The sequence below is a fragment of the Cherax quadricarinatus genome, chromosome 13 (genome assembly GCF_038502225.1).
Source record: "Cherax quadricarinatus isolate ZL_2023a chromosome 13, ASM3850222v1, whole genome shotgun sequence".
Classification (NCBI taxonomy): Eukaryota; Metazoa; Arthropoda; class Malacostraca; order Decapoda; family Parastacidae; genus Cherax; species Cherax quadricarinatus.
In genome coordinates, this window is record NC_091304.1 from 51,979,613 (window position 1) to 51,996,437 (window position 16,825).

At 42.1% G+C, this 16,825-nt stretch overlaps 1 protein-coding gene across 4 annotated transcripts in view; it reads left to right on the forward strand.

Moving 5' to 3' along the window:
- LOC128688467 (protein turtle homolog A) overlaps window positions 1-16,228 on the forward strand; it is a 237,337-nt gene extending 221,109 nt beyond the window's left edge. For all 4 annotated transcript variants that reach the window (XM_070084724.1, XM_070084727.1, XM_070084725.1 and 1 more), the window contains 7 exons: window positions 6,079-6,238; window positions 7,725-7,833; window positions 9,171-9,355; window positions 11,164-11,359; window positions 13,217-13,545; window positions 13,918-14,009; window positions 14,989-16,228. In XM_070084724.1, coding sequence (XP_069940825.1) covers window positions 6,079-6,238; window positions 7,725-7,833; window positions 9,171-9,355; window positions 11,164-11,359; window positions 13,217-13,545; window positions 13,918-14,009; window positions 14,989-15,285 — 1,368 coding nt within the window. In that variant the 3' untranslated portion in view covers window positions 15,286-16,228. The remainder of the gene's footprint in view (window positions 1-6,078; window positions 6,239-7,724; window positions 7,834-9,170; window positions 9,356-11,163; window positions 11,360-13,216; window positions 13,546-13,917; window positions 14,010-14,988) is intronic.
- The last annotated feature ends 597 nt before the right edge of the window (window positions 16,229-16,825 follow it).

Below are 16,825 nucleotides of genomic sequence, written 5' to 3' on the forward strand. Positions count from 1 at the left end.
TGTGAGAGATAACAGTGTGCGAGAGACAGCAGTGTGTGAGAGACAACAGTGTGTGAGAGACAGCAGTGTGTGAGAGACAGCAGTGTGTGAGAGATAACAGTGTGTGAGAGACAGCAGTGTGTGAGAGACAGCAGTGTGTGAGAGACAACAGTGTGCGAGAGACAGCAGTGTGTGAGAGATAACAGTGTGTGAGAGACAGCAGTGTGTGAGAGACAGCAGTGTGTGAGAGACAACAGTGTGTGAGAGACAGCAGTGTGTGAGAGACAGCAGTGTGTGAGAGACAGCAGTGTGTGAGAGACAGCAGTGTGTGAGAGACAGCAGTGTGTGAGAGACAACAGTGTGTGAGAGACAGCAGTGTGTGAGAGATAACAGTGTGTGAGAGACAACAGTGTGTGAGAGACAGCAGTGTGTGAGAGACAGCAGTGTGTGTGAGAGACAGCAGTGTGTGAGAGACAGTAGTGTGAGAGATAACAGTGTGTGAGAGACAGCAGTGTGTGAGAGACAGCAGTGTGTGAGAGACAGCAGTGTGTGAGAGACAGCAGTGTGTGAGAGACAGCAGTGTGTGAGAGACAGCAGTGTGTGAGAGACAGCAGTGTGTGAGAGACAGCAGTGTGTGAGAGACAGCAGAGTGTGAGAGACAGAAGTGTGTGAGAGACAGTAGTGTGTGAGAGACAGCAGTGTGTGAGAGACAGCAGTGTGTGAGAGACAGCAGTGTGTGAGAGACAGCAGTGTGTGAGAGACAGAAGTGTGTGAGAGACAGTAGTGTGTGAGAGACAGTAGTGTGTGAGAGACAGCAGTGTGTGAGAGACAGCAGTGTGTGAGAGACAGCAGTGTGTGTGAGAGACAGCAGTGTGTGAGAGACAGCAGTGTGTGAGAGACAGTAGTGTGTGAGAGACAGCAGAGTGTGAGAGACAGAAGTGTGTGAGAGACAGTAGTGTGTGAGAGACAGTAGTGTGTGAGAGACAGCAGTGTGTGAGAGACAGAAGTGTGTGAGAGACAGTAGTGTGTGAGAGACAGCAGTGTGTGAGAGACAGTGTGTGAGAGATAAGCAGTGTGTGAGAGACAGCAGTGTGTGAGAGACAACAGTGTGTGAGAGACAGCAGTGTGTGAGAGACAGCAGTGTGTGAGAGACAGCAGTGTGTGAGAGACAGTAGTGTGTGAGAGACAGCAGTGTGTGTGAGACAGCAGTGTGTGAGAGACAGTGTGTGAGAGACAACAGTGTGTGAGAGAAAGCAGTGTGTGAGAGAAAGCAGTGTGTGAGAGACAACAGTGTGTGAGAGAAAGCAGTGTGTGAGAGACAGCAGTGTGTGAGAGACAGCAGTGTGTGAGAGAAAGCAGTGTGTGAGAGAAAGCAGTGTGTGAGAGACAGCAGTGTGTGAGAGAAAGCAGTGTGTGAGAGACAGCAGTGTGTGAGAGACAGCAGTGTGTGAGAGAAAGCAGTGTGTGAGAGACAGCAGTGTGTGAGAGACAACAGTGTGTGAGAGACAGCAGTGTGTGAGAGATAACAGTGTGTGAGAGACAGCAGTGTGTGAGAGACAACAGTGTGTGAGAGATAACAGTGTGTGAGAGACAGCAGTGTGTGAGAGACAGCAGTGTGTGAGAGACAGCAGTGTGTGAGAGACAGCAGTGTGTGAGAGAAAGCAGTGTGTGAGAGACAGCAGTGTGTGAGAGACAACAGTGTGTGAGAGACAGCAGTGTGTGAGAGACAGCAGTGTGTGAGAGACAGCAGTGTGTGAGAGATAACAGTGTGTGAGAGACAGCAGTGTGTGAGAGACAGCAGTGTGTGAGAGACAGTAGTGTGTGAGAGACAGCAGTGTGTGAGAGACAGAAGTGTGTGAGAGACAGTAGTGTGTGAGAGACAGTAGTGTGTGAGAGACAGTAGTGTGTGAGAGACAGTAGTGTGTGAGAGACAGAAGTGTGTGAGAGACAGTAGTGTGTGAGAGACAGTAGTGTGTGAGAGACAGCAGAGTGTGAGAGACAGCAGTGTGTGAGAGACAGCAGTGTGTGAGAGACAGCAGTGTGTGAGAGACAGCAGTGTGTGAGAGACAGAAGTGTGTGAGAGACAGTAGTGTGTGAGAGACAGCAGTGTGTGAGAGACAGCAGAGTGTGAGAGACAGAAGTGTGTGAGAGACAGTAGTGTGTGAGAGACAGCAGTGTGTGAGAGACAGCAGTGTGTGAGAGACAGAAGTGTGTGAGAGACAGCAGTGTGTGAGAGACAGCAGTGTGTGAGAGACAGAAGTGTGTGGGAGACAGCAGTGTGTGAGAGACAGCAGTGTGTGAGAGACAGTAGTGTGTGAGAGACAACAGTGTGTGAGAGACAGCAGTGTGTGAGAGACAGAAGTGTGTGGGAGACAGCAGTGTGTGAGAGACAGCAGTGTGTGAGAGACAGTAGTGTGTGAGAGACAGCAGTGTGTGAGAGACAGCAGTGTGTGAGAGACAGCAGTGTGTGAGAGACAGCAGTGTGTGAGAGGCAGCAGTGTGTGAGAGACAGCAGTGTGTGAGAGACAGCAGTGTGTGAGAGACAGCAGTGTGTGAGAGACAGCAGTGTGTGAGAGACAGCAGTGTGTGAGAGACAGCAGTGTGTGAGAGACAGCAGTGTGTGAGAGACAGCAGTGTGTGAGAGACAGCAGTGTGTGAGAGACAGCAGTGTGTGAGAGACAGCAGTGTGTGAGAGACAGCAGTGTGTGAGAGACAGCAGTGTGTGAGAGACAGCAGTGTGTGAGAGACAGCAGTGTGTGAGAGACAGCAGTGTGTGAGAGACAGCAGTGTGTGAGAGACAGCAGTGTGTGAGAGACAGCAGTGTGTGAGAGACAGCAGTGTGTGAGAGACAGCAGTGTGTGAGAGACAGCAGTGTGTGAGAGACAGCAGTGTGTGAGAGACAGCAGTGTGTGAGAGGCAGCAGTGTGTGAGAGGCAGCAGTGTGTGAGAGACAGCAGTGTGTGAGAGACAGCAGTGTGTGAGAGACAGCAGTGTGTGAGAGACAGCAGTGTGTGAGAGACAGCAGTGTGTGAGAGACAACAGTGTGTGAGAGACAGACTTAGACACAGCAATATAATCCTCGTTGTTGTACGAAGTTATTAACGTGAAGGAATTGAGTAATAATGTAACAGAGAGTGTGCAACGAGCCTCGTTAATCATGCAATATGTCCGTTATAACCAGCCTCGTTAGTCATGCAAGATGTCCGTTATAACTAGCCTTGTTAATCATGCAAGATGTCCGTTACAACCAGCCTCGTTAATCATGCAAGATGTCCGTTATAACCAGCCTCGTTAATCATGCAGTCCGTAATAACCAGCCTCGTTAATCATGCAAGATGTCCGTAATAACTAGCCTCGTTAATCATGCAAGATGTCCGTAATAACTAGCCTCGTTAATCATGCAAGATGTCCGTTATAACCAGCCTCGTTAATCATGCAGTCCAGAATAACCAGCCTCCTTAATCATGCAGTCCGTAATGACCAGCTTCGTTAATCATGCAAGATGCCCGTAATAACCAGCCTCGTTGGTCATACCAAATGTCCGTAATAACCAGCCTCGTTAATCGTGCAAGATGTCCGCGATCATTCACTTTAACCCGGGGGAGTCTGTCCAGTATAACTGGTATGAGAGAGAGAGAGAGAGATGCATACGTAGATAGATAGATAGATAGATAGACAAATAGATAAAACAATCGTTCTCCATTAATAACCTGTCAAGATAAATGGAGACAGTGAAAAAAAAATGAAAGACAAGGAAAGTAAATTGATATTTTTTTGGGTCCGAGAATAAATTTGTCACCGAGCACAGGAAGACTGTTGGTGTGTTTTATGCCGCTTCCTGCAGGCAGGGTGGCACGCAGGCAGGGTGGCAGGCAGGCAGGCAGGGTGGCAGGCAGGAAGGCAGGGTGGCAGGCATGCAGGGTGACAGGCAGGGTGGCAGGGAGGCAGGCTGGCAGACAGACTGGCAGGCAGGCAGACTGGCAGGCAGGCAGGCAGGCAGGCAGGGTGGCAGGCATGCAGGGTGACAGGCAGGGTGGCAGGCAGGAAGGCAGGGTGGCAGGCATGCAGGGTGACAGGCAGGGTGGCAGGCAGGCACGGTGGCAGGAGGCAGGCAGGCAGGGTGTCAGGCAGGCAGGGTGGCAGGAAGGCAGGGTGGCAGGCATGCAGGGTGACAGGCAGGGTGGCAGGGAGGCAGGCTGGCAGACAGACTGGCAGGCAGGCAGACTGGCAGGCAGGCAGGATGGTAGACAGGGTGGGAGGAAGGCAGGGTGGCAGGCATGCAGGGTAACAGGCAGGGTGGCAGGCAGGTAGGCTGGCAGACAGGCTGGCAGGCAGGCAGGGTGACAGGCAGGGTTGCAGGCAGGCTGAGAGGCAGGGTGACAAACAGGCTGGCAAACAGGCAGTGTGGCAGGCAGGTTGACAGGCACGGTGACAGGCAGGCAGACAGGCAGGGTGGCAGGCAAAGTGACAGGCAGGCAGACAGGCAAGGTGGCAGGGTGGCTTTCTTCAGGTAGGGTGTCAGGCAAAGTAGCCTTGTGCAGGCATGCAGGGAAGGCAGGCAAGGGAGCCCTGTGCAGGCAGGCAGGGAGGGCAGGCAAGAAAGCTTCCTGTAGGGAGGGAGCCAGGGCAGGCAAGGGAAAGGGGGGGTAACGGGAGGGAGGAAGGGAAGGCAGGGAGGAACGAGTGAAGGAGTGAAGGAAGAGGTGAAAGCAGGCAGCCAGGGTGTTAATGAAGGAACGAAAGAACATTATTGTGACACAAACTAATAATTAACATGTCTGTGCATGTACTGGCACCCATTCAAAACTTCCCTCCGGAAATTTTAATGCATAGATTGAAAAATTTTATGGATGAAAAAATAAAATTTCCCAAAAAAAAGTTTGACCAGTTTCTGGCAGGAACAATTATGGTATAGAGAAGTCTGGTGGTGGAGCCAATGGCGGGGGCGTTGACCCCCGGAATACCCTCCAGGTAGACACCAGGTGTAGAGTTTTAATTGGTGTCATTGTCTTTGATAGGCCTAAATGAAATTATTATAAAGCAGATTTTTTTGCTATTGCAATTAAAAAATCCTGAAATTTACTAACAAAAGTTATTAATAATTTCCCTCTTGGGGCTGCCTTTTACATTTATTATTCTGTGTCCTACTTTATGTAGACTGGGAGGCCCTCTGCTACTCTGTCTCATATTTGAAGGGTGGAAAGGGTGGGTGGGAAGGATGGGTGGGAAGGGTGGTTGGGTGGGAGGGGGGGGGTAGGAGGGGTGGGAAGGGTGGGTAGGGTGGGTGTTTGTTACGGGTGGGAATTACGGGTGGGTGTTTGTTAGGGGTGGGAATTACGGGTGGGTGTTTGTTACGGGTGGGAATTAAGGGTAGGTGTTTGTTAGGGGTGGGAATTAAGGGTGGGTGTTTGTTAGGGGTGGGATTTAAGGGTGGGTGTTTGTTAGGGGTGTTGGGTGTTTGTTAGGGGTGGGAATTACGGGTGGGTGTTTGTTAGGGGTGGGAATTACGGGTGGGTGTTTGTTAGGGGTGGGAATTACGGGTGGGTGGGTGGTGGACTGACCAGTGCCTCATATTTGTGAGAGAAAGTGGCTGGTGTCACTACACAAAATTACTCAGAGAGAATTTGTCCTCAATTCTTCTGTTTCTACTCTTGCAACATTGCATAGCTCCTGATGACGCACGGAGACGTCGTGTGAAAGTACATGAGCTGAAGACTGATCTCAAAATGTATCGAATACTCGGTGTTTATATCTTCTGAAAATAATTAGAGCTTTTTTACAGATATTTTACAGATATTTTACAGATGTTTATATTAAGTGCCATGTAAGAATTATTTCTTCTTTTTTTTTAATAATATCACGTAAAACTGGAAAACAAATATTTTAGAAAAATGGAAATTACATTGTGAAACAAAAAAATATGGGAGAAAGTAAGTTGAGGTGCCTAAAGGTGGGTAGATTGTGTTTACTAAAATTAATTAGCACTTCCTGGGCTGTTTGTGTTTACCATCAACAATTAGCCCTTCGTGAGCCGTGTTTAGCAAAATAAATTAACACTTTATTGCCAAACTAATTTATAGTAACTATTCTCACCCACAGGGCGTTCCCCTGCGGAACAACATGACGCAGCAGGTGCAGGTGAGCCGAGACACCTTGCTGTTGAAGGCAGTGACTAGGAACTCCAGTGGAACCTACACCTGTGCTGCGGCCAACAGTGAGGGCGCCAGCACCTCCAATCCTCTCATCTTGGCTGTCAAGTGTGAGTATACTTCTTCAGTGGTATACTTCGCTAGAGAGGGTATATTAATCCAGTGGTATACCTCAGCAGTTTAAGTATACAACTTCAGTTGGGCGAGAATTTTATACTAGTGATATTCTCAGTGTGAGTATTCTGTTTCAGTGGTATCATTCAGCAGTGTGAATGTATTTCTTTAGTGTTATACGTCAGCAGTGTAAGTACACGACGTCTGGCATTAATTTCATCACTTGTAATAAAAGGAAGAGAGAGAGAGAGAGAGAGAGAGAAAGAAAGAGAGAGAGAGTGGAGGAGAGAGTGGATAAGGTATAGAGAGCCCCTTGGCTTGGTGGTAAAGCTCTCTCTTCACACGGCGAGGGTCTGGGTTCGATTCCCAGCCAGGGTAAAAGACATTGGGCGTGTTTCTTTACACCGGTTGTCTATGTTCACCCATCAGTTAAATGGGCACCTATGTGTTAGTGGACTGGTGTGGGTCGCATCCTGGGACAAAACTGACCTAATTTGCAGAAAATTTTCAGCATAACAAGTCATAGATGTCAGCTACGGTCTGTAAACCTTGTACATGTACTTGTAGTAAATAAATAAATATATTATTATTATTATTATTATTATTATTATTATTATTATTATTATTATTATTATTATTATTACTATTATTATTATTATTATTATTATTATTATTATTATTATTATTATTATTATTATTATTATGAAGACAGAAAGCATAATGATACTGACAATTTGGATGAACGGACACAAGTGTATATACTTTCGTTCTTTCAACCAGCAGTGATGATGGTCCAAGACCAACTATTAAAAGGCCTCAGCTTCAACACTTCAGTGAAAAAAAAAATCTAGAAAAAATAAACTGCAACATATATATATATACATATATATATATATATATATATATATATATATATATATATATATATATATATATATATATATATATATATATACATATATATATATATATATATATATATATATATATATATATATATATATATATATATATATATATATATATATATATATATATAAAGTAAAGTAGTGCAAACCACTCACTATTGTCTAATGAACTCACACAACACTGTTGGATGTCAAAGCCCCTAGCACCCAAAACCTCCTTTACTCCCTCCTTCCATCCTTTCCTGGAACGACTTTCCCTCCCTATCCTTCCCTCCACCCCAAGACTTATCCTATTGTTTCTCCATCCTCTCTTAATACCCAAACCGCTTCACCAACACTTCCTTAACCCTCTGAATAATACTTTTAATAACTCCCCAACTTCTAATCTCCATAATATCATCTCCCCATTAACACCAATAACATTCTCTCCCCAGAACAAATTAATCTCCCACGAAATCCCATTATTGCGCCTGCTTCTATTACCCTCATTAATAATTCATGTCTATTTTCTTCTCTTCCATTATTCAGGCCTTGTGATTGCCCATTAATTCTCGTGGTTTACTGTCGTTCACAGTTCCTCCTACGTGCAGAGATGGACAGCAGACTGTGTACGGCACTGCAAGGCACGAGCAACTTCAAGTTCCCTGCCATGTACAGGCCTACCCTGAGCCTTTCTCATTCAGGTCAGTGTCTACCCCTTTCTCTCGCGTCCACTTTGTCTCATGTCAACTTTCTCTCATATCCACTTTTTCTCATGTCCACTTTCGCTCTTGCAACCTTTCCTTCGTTTACCCTATTTTGTGCAATCCATGTGTTTTGCGCCATTTGTCGTGCATGTATACCCTGTTCAACTACTGTTATGTGCTCCCTTTGTCATGTAACACTGTCATGTGTACTCCTTGTACATCCCTGTCATGTGCTCTCCTTGTACATTCTATGTCAAGTGTTCTACTTAGATGAACGAGACTGATGAACTAGACCTTGATTAACACTACTTAGATGAACATGACTTTGGTGAACAAAAAGTTGATGAACGCGGTTTTATGAAAACGTTTTGATGAGCACGACCTTGATGAACACAGCTGATGAACACAACTATACAAAATCTGATTTAACTGAAACGAACTTTGATGAACCTGAATTTAATGAATGTTACTATGATGAACAAAACTTCATGTGAACAAGAATTTCATTTCCAATGCTCATATGAACACTGTTCATAAGCACGATTTTCACGAACATGACTTTGACGAATATAACCTAAATAAAGATAATAATGATGAACTTGAGTTGAATGAACATGAGTTTGACGACTCAAGTTGCAATGAATGAAAGAAGAATGGACAGAGAGTCGAACCGTGATGCTGACTGGTAGCAGGTCCAGTGTTGAACCACTGAGCTACGAAGCTTACAATAGGAAAGCCTCACAGAGAGCACGTATGTGATATGTCTGTGTCAGCGGCCACAATCTGTGACCCAAGTATTCTCCTCCATATCGTGACTTATCGCGGATTTCTAGGCTGTATTTCTTTATGTGGTATGAGAGTAGATTTCCTAATCGAAGTCTAGATAGCAGAACAGCTGTTCGGGATGTAATCCACCAGTCTGCTAGATTTCTAACATTCTTTCTCAGTCAATAAGTTTTTGAAGAACGATAATAGGTGTTGTCATCTAGGAGATGAACGTTCAGCAAAAAGACACAAGTGTTCCGATAATCAGATGAACACTATAACACTATACTGACGAAGTCAATAACGAATAACAGCCACAGGTCCGCATTTAGAGCAAACCCACAAGCTAAACGTGGAAGTAGACGATGTATCGAGTCTTCATGGTCGATTACCATCTCTTGACTGCATAACTGTCCAGGACTTCATAACTGTCCAGTATGTCATTTCTGTCCAGAACTTCAAAACTGTCCAGGACTTCGTTACCATCCATGATTTCATAAATGTCTTGATTAGTTTAAGATTCAGTATGCGGGTTATTAACAACTGGTATTGTTGCTGTTGTTCGCTAGGTGGGCAGTGAACACGTCAACAGGAGTGGTGGACGTGGCTCTCAACCTCACCCGTAGCACAGGTAGTACCTCGGTCGTCAGCTACACACCTCAGACTCACCACGACTTCGGTCACCTTCTGTGCTGGGCTGTCAACGACCTGGGCGTCCAGCACCAGCCTTGTGTCTTCCAGGTCATACCTGCAGGTGAGTGTTTCCCGCAGAACTACACCATTGAGTACATGGCTCTTGTAATTGACAGTGAGTGTAGCAGTACATGGGCTATACATGTACGTATACAAGCATTGTTCATTGGAGTACATGAATCATACACGTGAGAGTACGTAAAGCAGATACATGGCTAGTACGAGAGTAGTAGAACATTTTTTAAGCCTTTTGAACTCACTTACCAAAAGAACATTTACATAGTTAAAACTTTCATAAGGAAAGCCATTTATTGAACAAAAATATGTAAAAATTACCTGCTTCATAAAAAATAAATCCGTTTTAAAGAATATATTTTTGCAAAAAACATACAACAAGTTACTTACAAAAATATATGAGTAGAATCATGCTGATAAAGCGCCTTCATAGCTAGTTGTTAAAGTCACAAGTGAAAAACTTTTGAAGTAAGTAGCAGCATTGATAATACACCTCCATATACATACATACATACACCTCCATACACATATATACACATACATACATACATACATACATACATACACCTCCATACACATATATACACATACATACATACATACATACATACATACATACATACACCTCCATACACATACACATACATGCACACGCATATACATACACACACATATACATACATACATACATATATACATACACCTCCATACACATACATACACCTCCATACACATACATATACCTCCATACACATACATGCATACACATGCATACATACACCTCCATACACATACATACATATATACATACACCTTCATACACCTCCCTACATACATACACCTTCACACACACACATATATGAGTAAAAACATACATAGTGTTACATGAATGTGCTTATAAATGGTTCAGAGAACCGACATGTTGATAAATTAAACACATGTGCAACTCTTGAGTATCTTTGTTGAGGAAACGTTTCGCCACACAGTGGCTTCATCAGTTCATACAAAGGAGAATGGTGAAGAACAGGAGGAGTTTGAGGTAATCAGTCCCTCAACCTTTTCAAGTTTGATGGACTAACTGATGGACCAACTTTTCTGTACTGGACTGAAGAAACCTACTGTGTAGGCGAAACGTTTAGAAATAAAGATACCGAAATGTTGCATGTGTGTCTTACCTAACAACCTGTCCGTATTTTATACCATTTTAATATTCATATATATAATTACACACACGCTCACGTGTCTATGCATGAATTTAGATACGTGGGCATGTGTGTAATTATATATATATATATATATATATATATATATATATATATATATATATATATATATATATATATATATATATATATATATATATATATATATATATATGTCGTGCCGAATAGGCAGAACTTGCGATCTTGGCTTAAATAGCAACGTTCATCTTGCCATATAGGACAAGTGAAAATTTGTGTATGCAATAATTTCGCCAAAATCATTCTGAACCTAACGAAAAAAATATATTTCACTGTGTTTGTTTAGTATTAAATTATTGTAAACAAATCTAAAATATATTTAGTTGGGTTAGGCTAAAATAAATTGTTCTTGTTATAATAAGGTTAGGTAAGTTTTCTAAGATTCTTTTGGTGCAAAATTAAAAATTTTTACATTAACATTAATGAAAAAAATATATCTTTAAACGTATAAGAGAAATTTTTAGAAAAGACTTAATTTTAAATGAGTTCTTGCTAATTGACCAGTTTTACATATTCGGCACGACATATATATATATATATATACATTATTTAACCCATTATGGATCTTAATGCAACAGAAGTACTAGTTAGTGCGTGTATTTGCTTTCCTTAGCCAAGCCAGAGTCAGTGTCAGAGTGTCGCGCTGAGCGGAACACGACAATGCCGCTGACCTACGTCGTGTTGTCGTGTCTGCCCGGCTGGGATGGCGGCCTCAACCAGACCTTCACTCTGGAAGTGCGGCAGGCGGCCAAGGAGGAGGTGCTGGAAGCCTTCCGTCACGCTTCTGATCCAATCTTCATCATCACGGGGTGAGTGATAACCCACTCGTTCATCATCACGGGGTGAGTGATGACCCACTTGTTCATCATCACAAAGGGAATCACTTTATGATAACCCACAGATTCATTACTGGGTGAATTACTTTAGGATAACTTATATCCCTCTTCATCATCACTGTGTCGTGATGACTACGCATGTATAGACTATTTCAGGTTGCAGTGAACTACGCATTGCTGGTATCATTCATTCTGTAGGCATATATATATTCCTGATGGTGTGTTTGGTAGTCTCCGTCAGTCTATCAAACATAGAATTAACATCCACACCACATAGTATGTTGTACACTCCTGATGTGCACCGAGTTTTGTGTCAAGGGTTTCCAGAAACCCCTTTGATAGTAAGGACTGGCACGACCACGTCCATCGATAAATGGCTGGTTCTTCCCAATGGGTAGACCGTTGTAGCCAGATTCTCCGAAAAGCCGCGATGGATGTAGCAACCCGTAGGACGAAATCTATCAAAGGGATTACCAGAAAGTGTAAACCCAGAACCACTTGTACAGCAGGAAGTGTACAGCATACCAAGAGGGGGGGATGTGTATTTTTAACCCTGAAGGGTTAGCCACCCAGGATAACCCTGAACTTTGACTCCATCTTTCACTAAGTACGAGCTGATGATGTCTAGTTTCCTCTATAATGCGGTGGTGTATCGGCTAATACCTGTATTCTCTCCAGAAAATACAGTTTTAGGTAAAATGCGATGAGAGGTTTTACCCTCCCACCGGTGTTATTTATATTTCCACTTGTAGGCCTGTGTCACTGTCCACTCATTAGGCATGTCACTTCAGCCTCGTTTGTTCATCATCATCTAGTGACACAGTTTAGAAATTTTATTATTTTAAGAATTCCGCCCTTGTGTTTAATAATACTGGAGCACAAGTAGAGTAGGAATATTTTAACACCAGTTACTAAAGCATAGATAACAGCGGAAACAAAGGTGGGGATAAATCAGGGTGACCTGACTGCACCAATGATGACCACCACCGGCAAGAAACAAACTCTTAAAATGGGCACGTAAGTTCCCCAGTCTGATAATAACATGTTCAGTTTTCCACTATAATCTACCTTGTCCATAATTATTATCACATTCGCTTTATCTGCTTTCGTAAGGTGAAGTCCAGGATCTTTCCTTGATGGTATAACCTAACAAATCTTTGATGAGGTCTGAGCTGTACTCAGACCTCTACAACAAAATATGATAGTAATTATGTACAAGGTAGATTATAGTGGAAAACTGAACATGTTATTATCAGACTGGGGAACTTACGTGCCCATTAAGAGTTTGTTTCTTGCCGGTGGTGGTCATCATTGGTGCAGTCAGGTCACCCTGATTTATCCCCACCTTTGTTTCCGCTGTTATCTATGCTTTAGTAACTGGTGTTAAAATATTCCTACTCTACTTGTGCTCCAGTAACTGGTGTTGGAGCCTCCCCCCTCCTCGGCTCTCTCCAGCGGCACCAATATTCATCACCACGACATTCATAATCACACTGCTATACTCACCATTACATACTACTAAACTCGTCATCACATGCCACAACTCATTATCACACACCGCAACACCATCACACACCACAACATTCACCATCACGCACCATAATACAAACTATCACATACCTCAACATTCACCATCACACACCACAACACTCACTCTCACACACCACAATATTCACCATCACATACCTCAACATTCACCATCACACACCGCAACACTACCACACACACTGTAACACTCACCATCGCATACCTCAACGTTCACCATCACACTCCACTACACTCACCATCACACACCTCAACACACCATCACACAGTGTTTATATCCTGCAGGCTAAAGATTGGTGTGGAGTACCTAATGACAGTGACTGCAGCCAACTCTCGTGGTTCCAGTCCACCTCTCACCATCACATATACTGCCACTGCCGCCTCAGCCGACAAGGTAGTGTCTCCACACTCCCATACATCCCTGCTCACCATCACGCCCTTCCTTGTGTTGCTGGTAGGCGTAATGGCAGCAGTGTCGGCGTGCGCGGGCGTTGCTGTTATTCTAGCCAGAAGGGAAAGACGCAGGAAAACGAACGCCAAGATTGTGTATGACGGCCAGCTGGCTGACGCTCATGACAACCACGACGTACACACCATCCTCTGTGTAGATAAAGGTGAACTACGCTCTGCTACCTTCATCCTCTGTGACTATGATGGTAAACCACGCTACACTAGCTTCATCTTCCATCTTCACTGTTTTTGTTCAATTTTCATCTAATCTTGAATGGAGTAAGTACACCATCTTCTATATTACAATCTTAAACCTGACACTTTTGCATGACACACACCTCACACACTAATATCTATAGATCAACCTCTCTCACATATTTATTAAAATGGCTAGCCACACCTTGTCGACACAGTCTTTTTTCCCTTCTAAGCGACCTTCACTCTTAGTCTCCTCTTTGCCACCTCACTCTCTTTCATCCTCCTCCGTTGTTTTCCATCCCAACCGCCTCTCTCACTACTACATCTCCCTCCCTCAGAGCCTGAGAAGGAAGACTTAATGAGGCATGCTGGTGGGGGCGGTGTCATTGGCAGCTTCTACGTCAACCCATCGTCCACTGTGCTCAACAATGTAAGTGCTACTGATCAGCTGTATGTGATAGTAAAGAAATACACACACACACACACACACACACACACACACACACACACACACACACACACACACACACACACACACACACATATATATATATATGTATATATATATATATATATGCATATATATGTATATATATATATATATATGCATATATATGTATATATATATATATATATATATATATATATATATATATATATATATATATATATATATATTTATATATATATATATATTTATATATATATATATATATATATATATATATATATATATATATATATATCTATATATATATATATATATATATATATATATATATATATATATATATATATATATATATATATATATATATATATATATATGTCGTGCCGAATACGTAAAACTGGTCAATTAGCAAGAACTCATTTTAAATTAAGTCCTTTCTAAAATTTTCTCTTATACGTTCAAAGATATATTTTTTTTCATTAATGTTGGTGTAAAAATTTATAATTTTGCACCAAAAAGAACTTAGAAAACTTACCTAACCTTATCATAACAAGCTCAATTTATTTTAGCCTAACCTAACTAAATATATTTTAGATTTGTTTACAATAATTTAATACTAAACAAACACAGTGAAATATATTTTTTTCGTTAGGTTCAGAATGATTTTGGCGAAATTATTGCATACACAAATTTTCACTTGCCCTATATGGCAAGATGAGCGTTGCTATTTAAGCCAAGATCGCAAGTTCTGCCTATTCGGCACGACATATATATATATATATATATATATATATATATATATATATATATATATATATATATATATATATATATATATACAGTGTGTGTGTGGGTACTGTATATATATAATTTATATACTTTGCATATTTTTCGTGTACACTTCACAAACAATGTACCTTCAGTCAACTAATATTACTGTTTTCTCTGGTTTTGTTAGTCAGGAATTGCCTGTTTGGAGACAGACTTACTCCTAAGGGAGAGAACAGCACCCCTGGCGTCAGTGGACTCTCTGGGACGGTGCTCTACGCCCTCCTCCGTCTGCACCAGTGGCTCTAAGACTGCCTCCTCCACAAGGTCTTCCCGTGCCTCCTCCTCTACTGTGGCTCTCAATCCAGACTACCTAGCAAAGGACCCAGACTACCTTACCAAGAATCCCGAGTTCCTGACTAGAGAACAGAAGCACATAGCTCCAAGCGATCCTGCTATTCACCTCCACAAGGAGAGCTCTGTTTAGCTTCAAGCGGCTGAGAACATGAACATCAGCAAAAACAACATTAAGCTTCAGTACGAAAGCAAAAATAGTTTCTGGAAAATCCTCAACATTAATCATGGCAAAAGCATGAAATAAACTACAACATACATATATATACACACCAGGACTTTCGGTGACATGTGAAAGCCTAGCGTTGCGATGGTAAACTCCTGTTGTTACAAACTTTATCTAATTTGAATCTCTGCGCGAGGTGCAATTCTGTACAGAGAAAATAAGTTTATTGCTTGCCACACAAAACAATGACAGAGTGTTACACAGTGTGACAAGTTCTCTGTATTGTGACAATGATTTAGTCTCCAACACTTTAAGTTGTAAAGGTAGATCTTAGTGAGACATAGAACTTCGAAGTAGAACAGACATAAGGCTTCTTGCACTTACCGAAACATTCTTGTGAGCTCTTGATGAGGACTCCACTTTTAAGAGCTTAAACTCTTCAGATGTTTACTTCAGTTTATATAGTTGCAGTGATACGAATAATTGTTAATTAAAGAGAGGGTATGTGTAATTGCTATTATGATAGAGCCGCTACGAGTGTAGCTCTTCACGTGTATAATCCTCGTAAAGTGTGGGTGATGAATCAAGCTCAACGAACTCAAGTTCTTCAGCCACAGAAAATAAAGTATCAGAAAGTCTTAGAGGGGATTATGATACAAGGTTAACTAGATTTCCAGTACTGATAATAAACGTAGCAAAACCAGTGGTATAAATCCCCTCTAAAGACTTTACCGATGAACAAATTGCCTGTTAAACTTAATTCATGAACAACGTTAACAAGGAAATGCAGCAGTTTATTGACTCTTTATGGTATAAATTCCTTTAGGGGGAATTGTAAAGCATATCATTGAAAATAAGTGTTTAATGAAGTGTCTGTAAGCCATTTAATTTAATAAAAGGTTAGTGTTTTCCTGTGCCTTTTGAAGTGAAACTAACATCGGATATTAACTGGGGAACAGTTTCGTTATAGATGAAATAACTGATTTTACAGAGGCAAGATGTGGTTGGAACTAAATGTAAATCTTGTTTTAAATATTTGTCAATAGTCTGCAGTAAGTTAGTCAAACTCTGTCTCTGTCTGTCTGTCTCTCTCTCTCTCTCTCTCTCTCTCTCTCTCTCTCTCTCCCTGGATATATACAGCGAGAGGTGTGTATTTCTCAGTGTATATACACAGTTTACTCCGACTCCTAATTTACGGACTGAAGATACTTTGACTGGTGATAAACAAGTCACATGACCTGGTAATGATCCTCGTGTATTCCATAAACATAAAAAAGGGCTAACATATGATTAAAAAAAAAACCATAAGACCAGATACCAACTAGGTAAGTCACCGTGTGAGGCGAGTAGGAGTCCATCTCCCGGCCTGACAGGAACCTGTCTCTGTTTGACTAATTAAACAGCCACTTCTGGTTATCACATCTATGACAATGGTGAGTCAAGACAAAACAAAATAATCAGGTGATATATATTCGTTATGTCTAGGCGTATTACATACATATATATG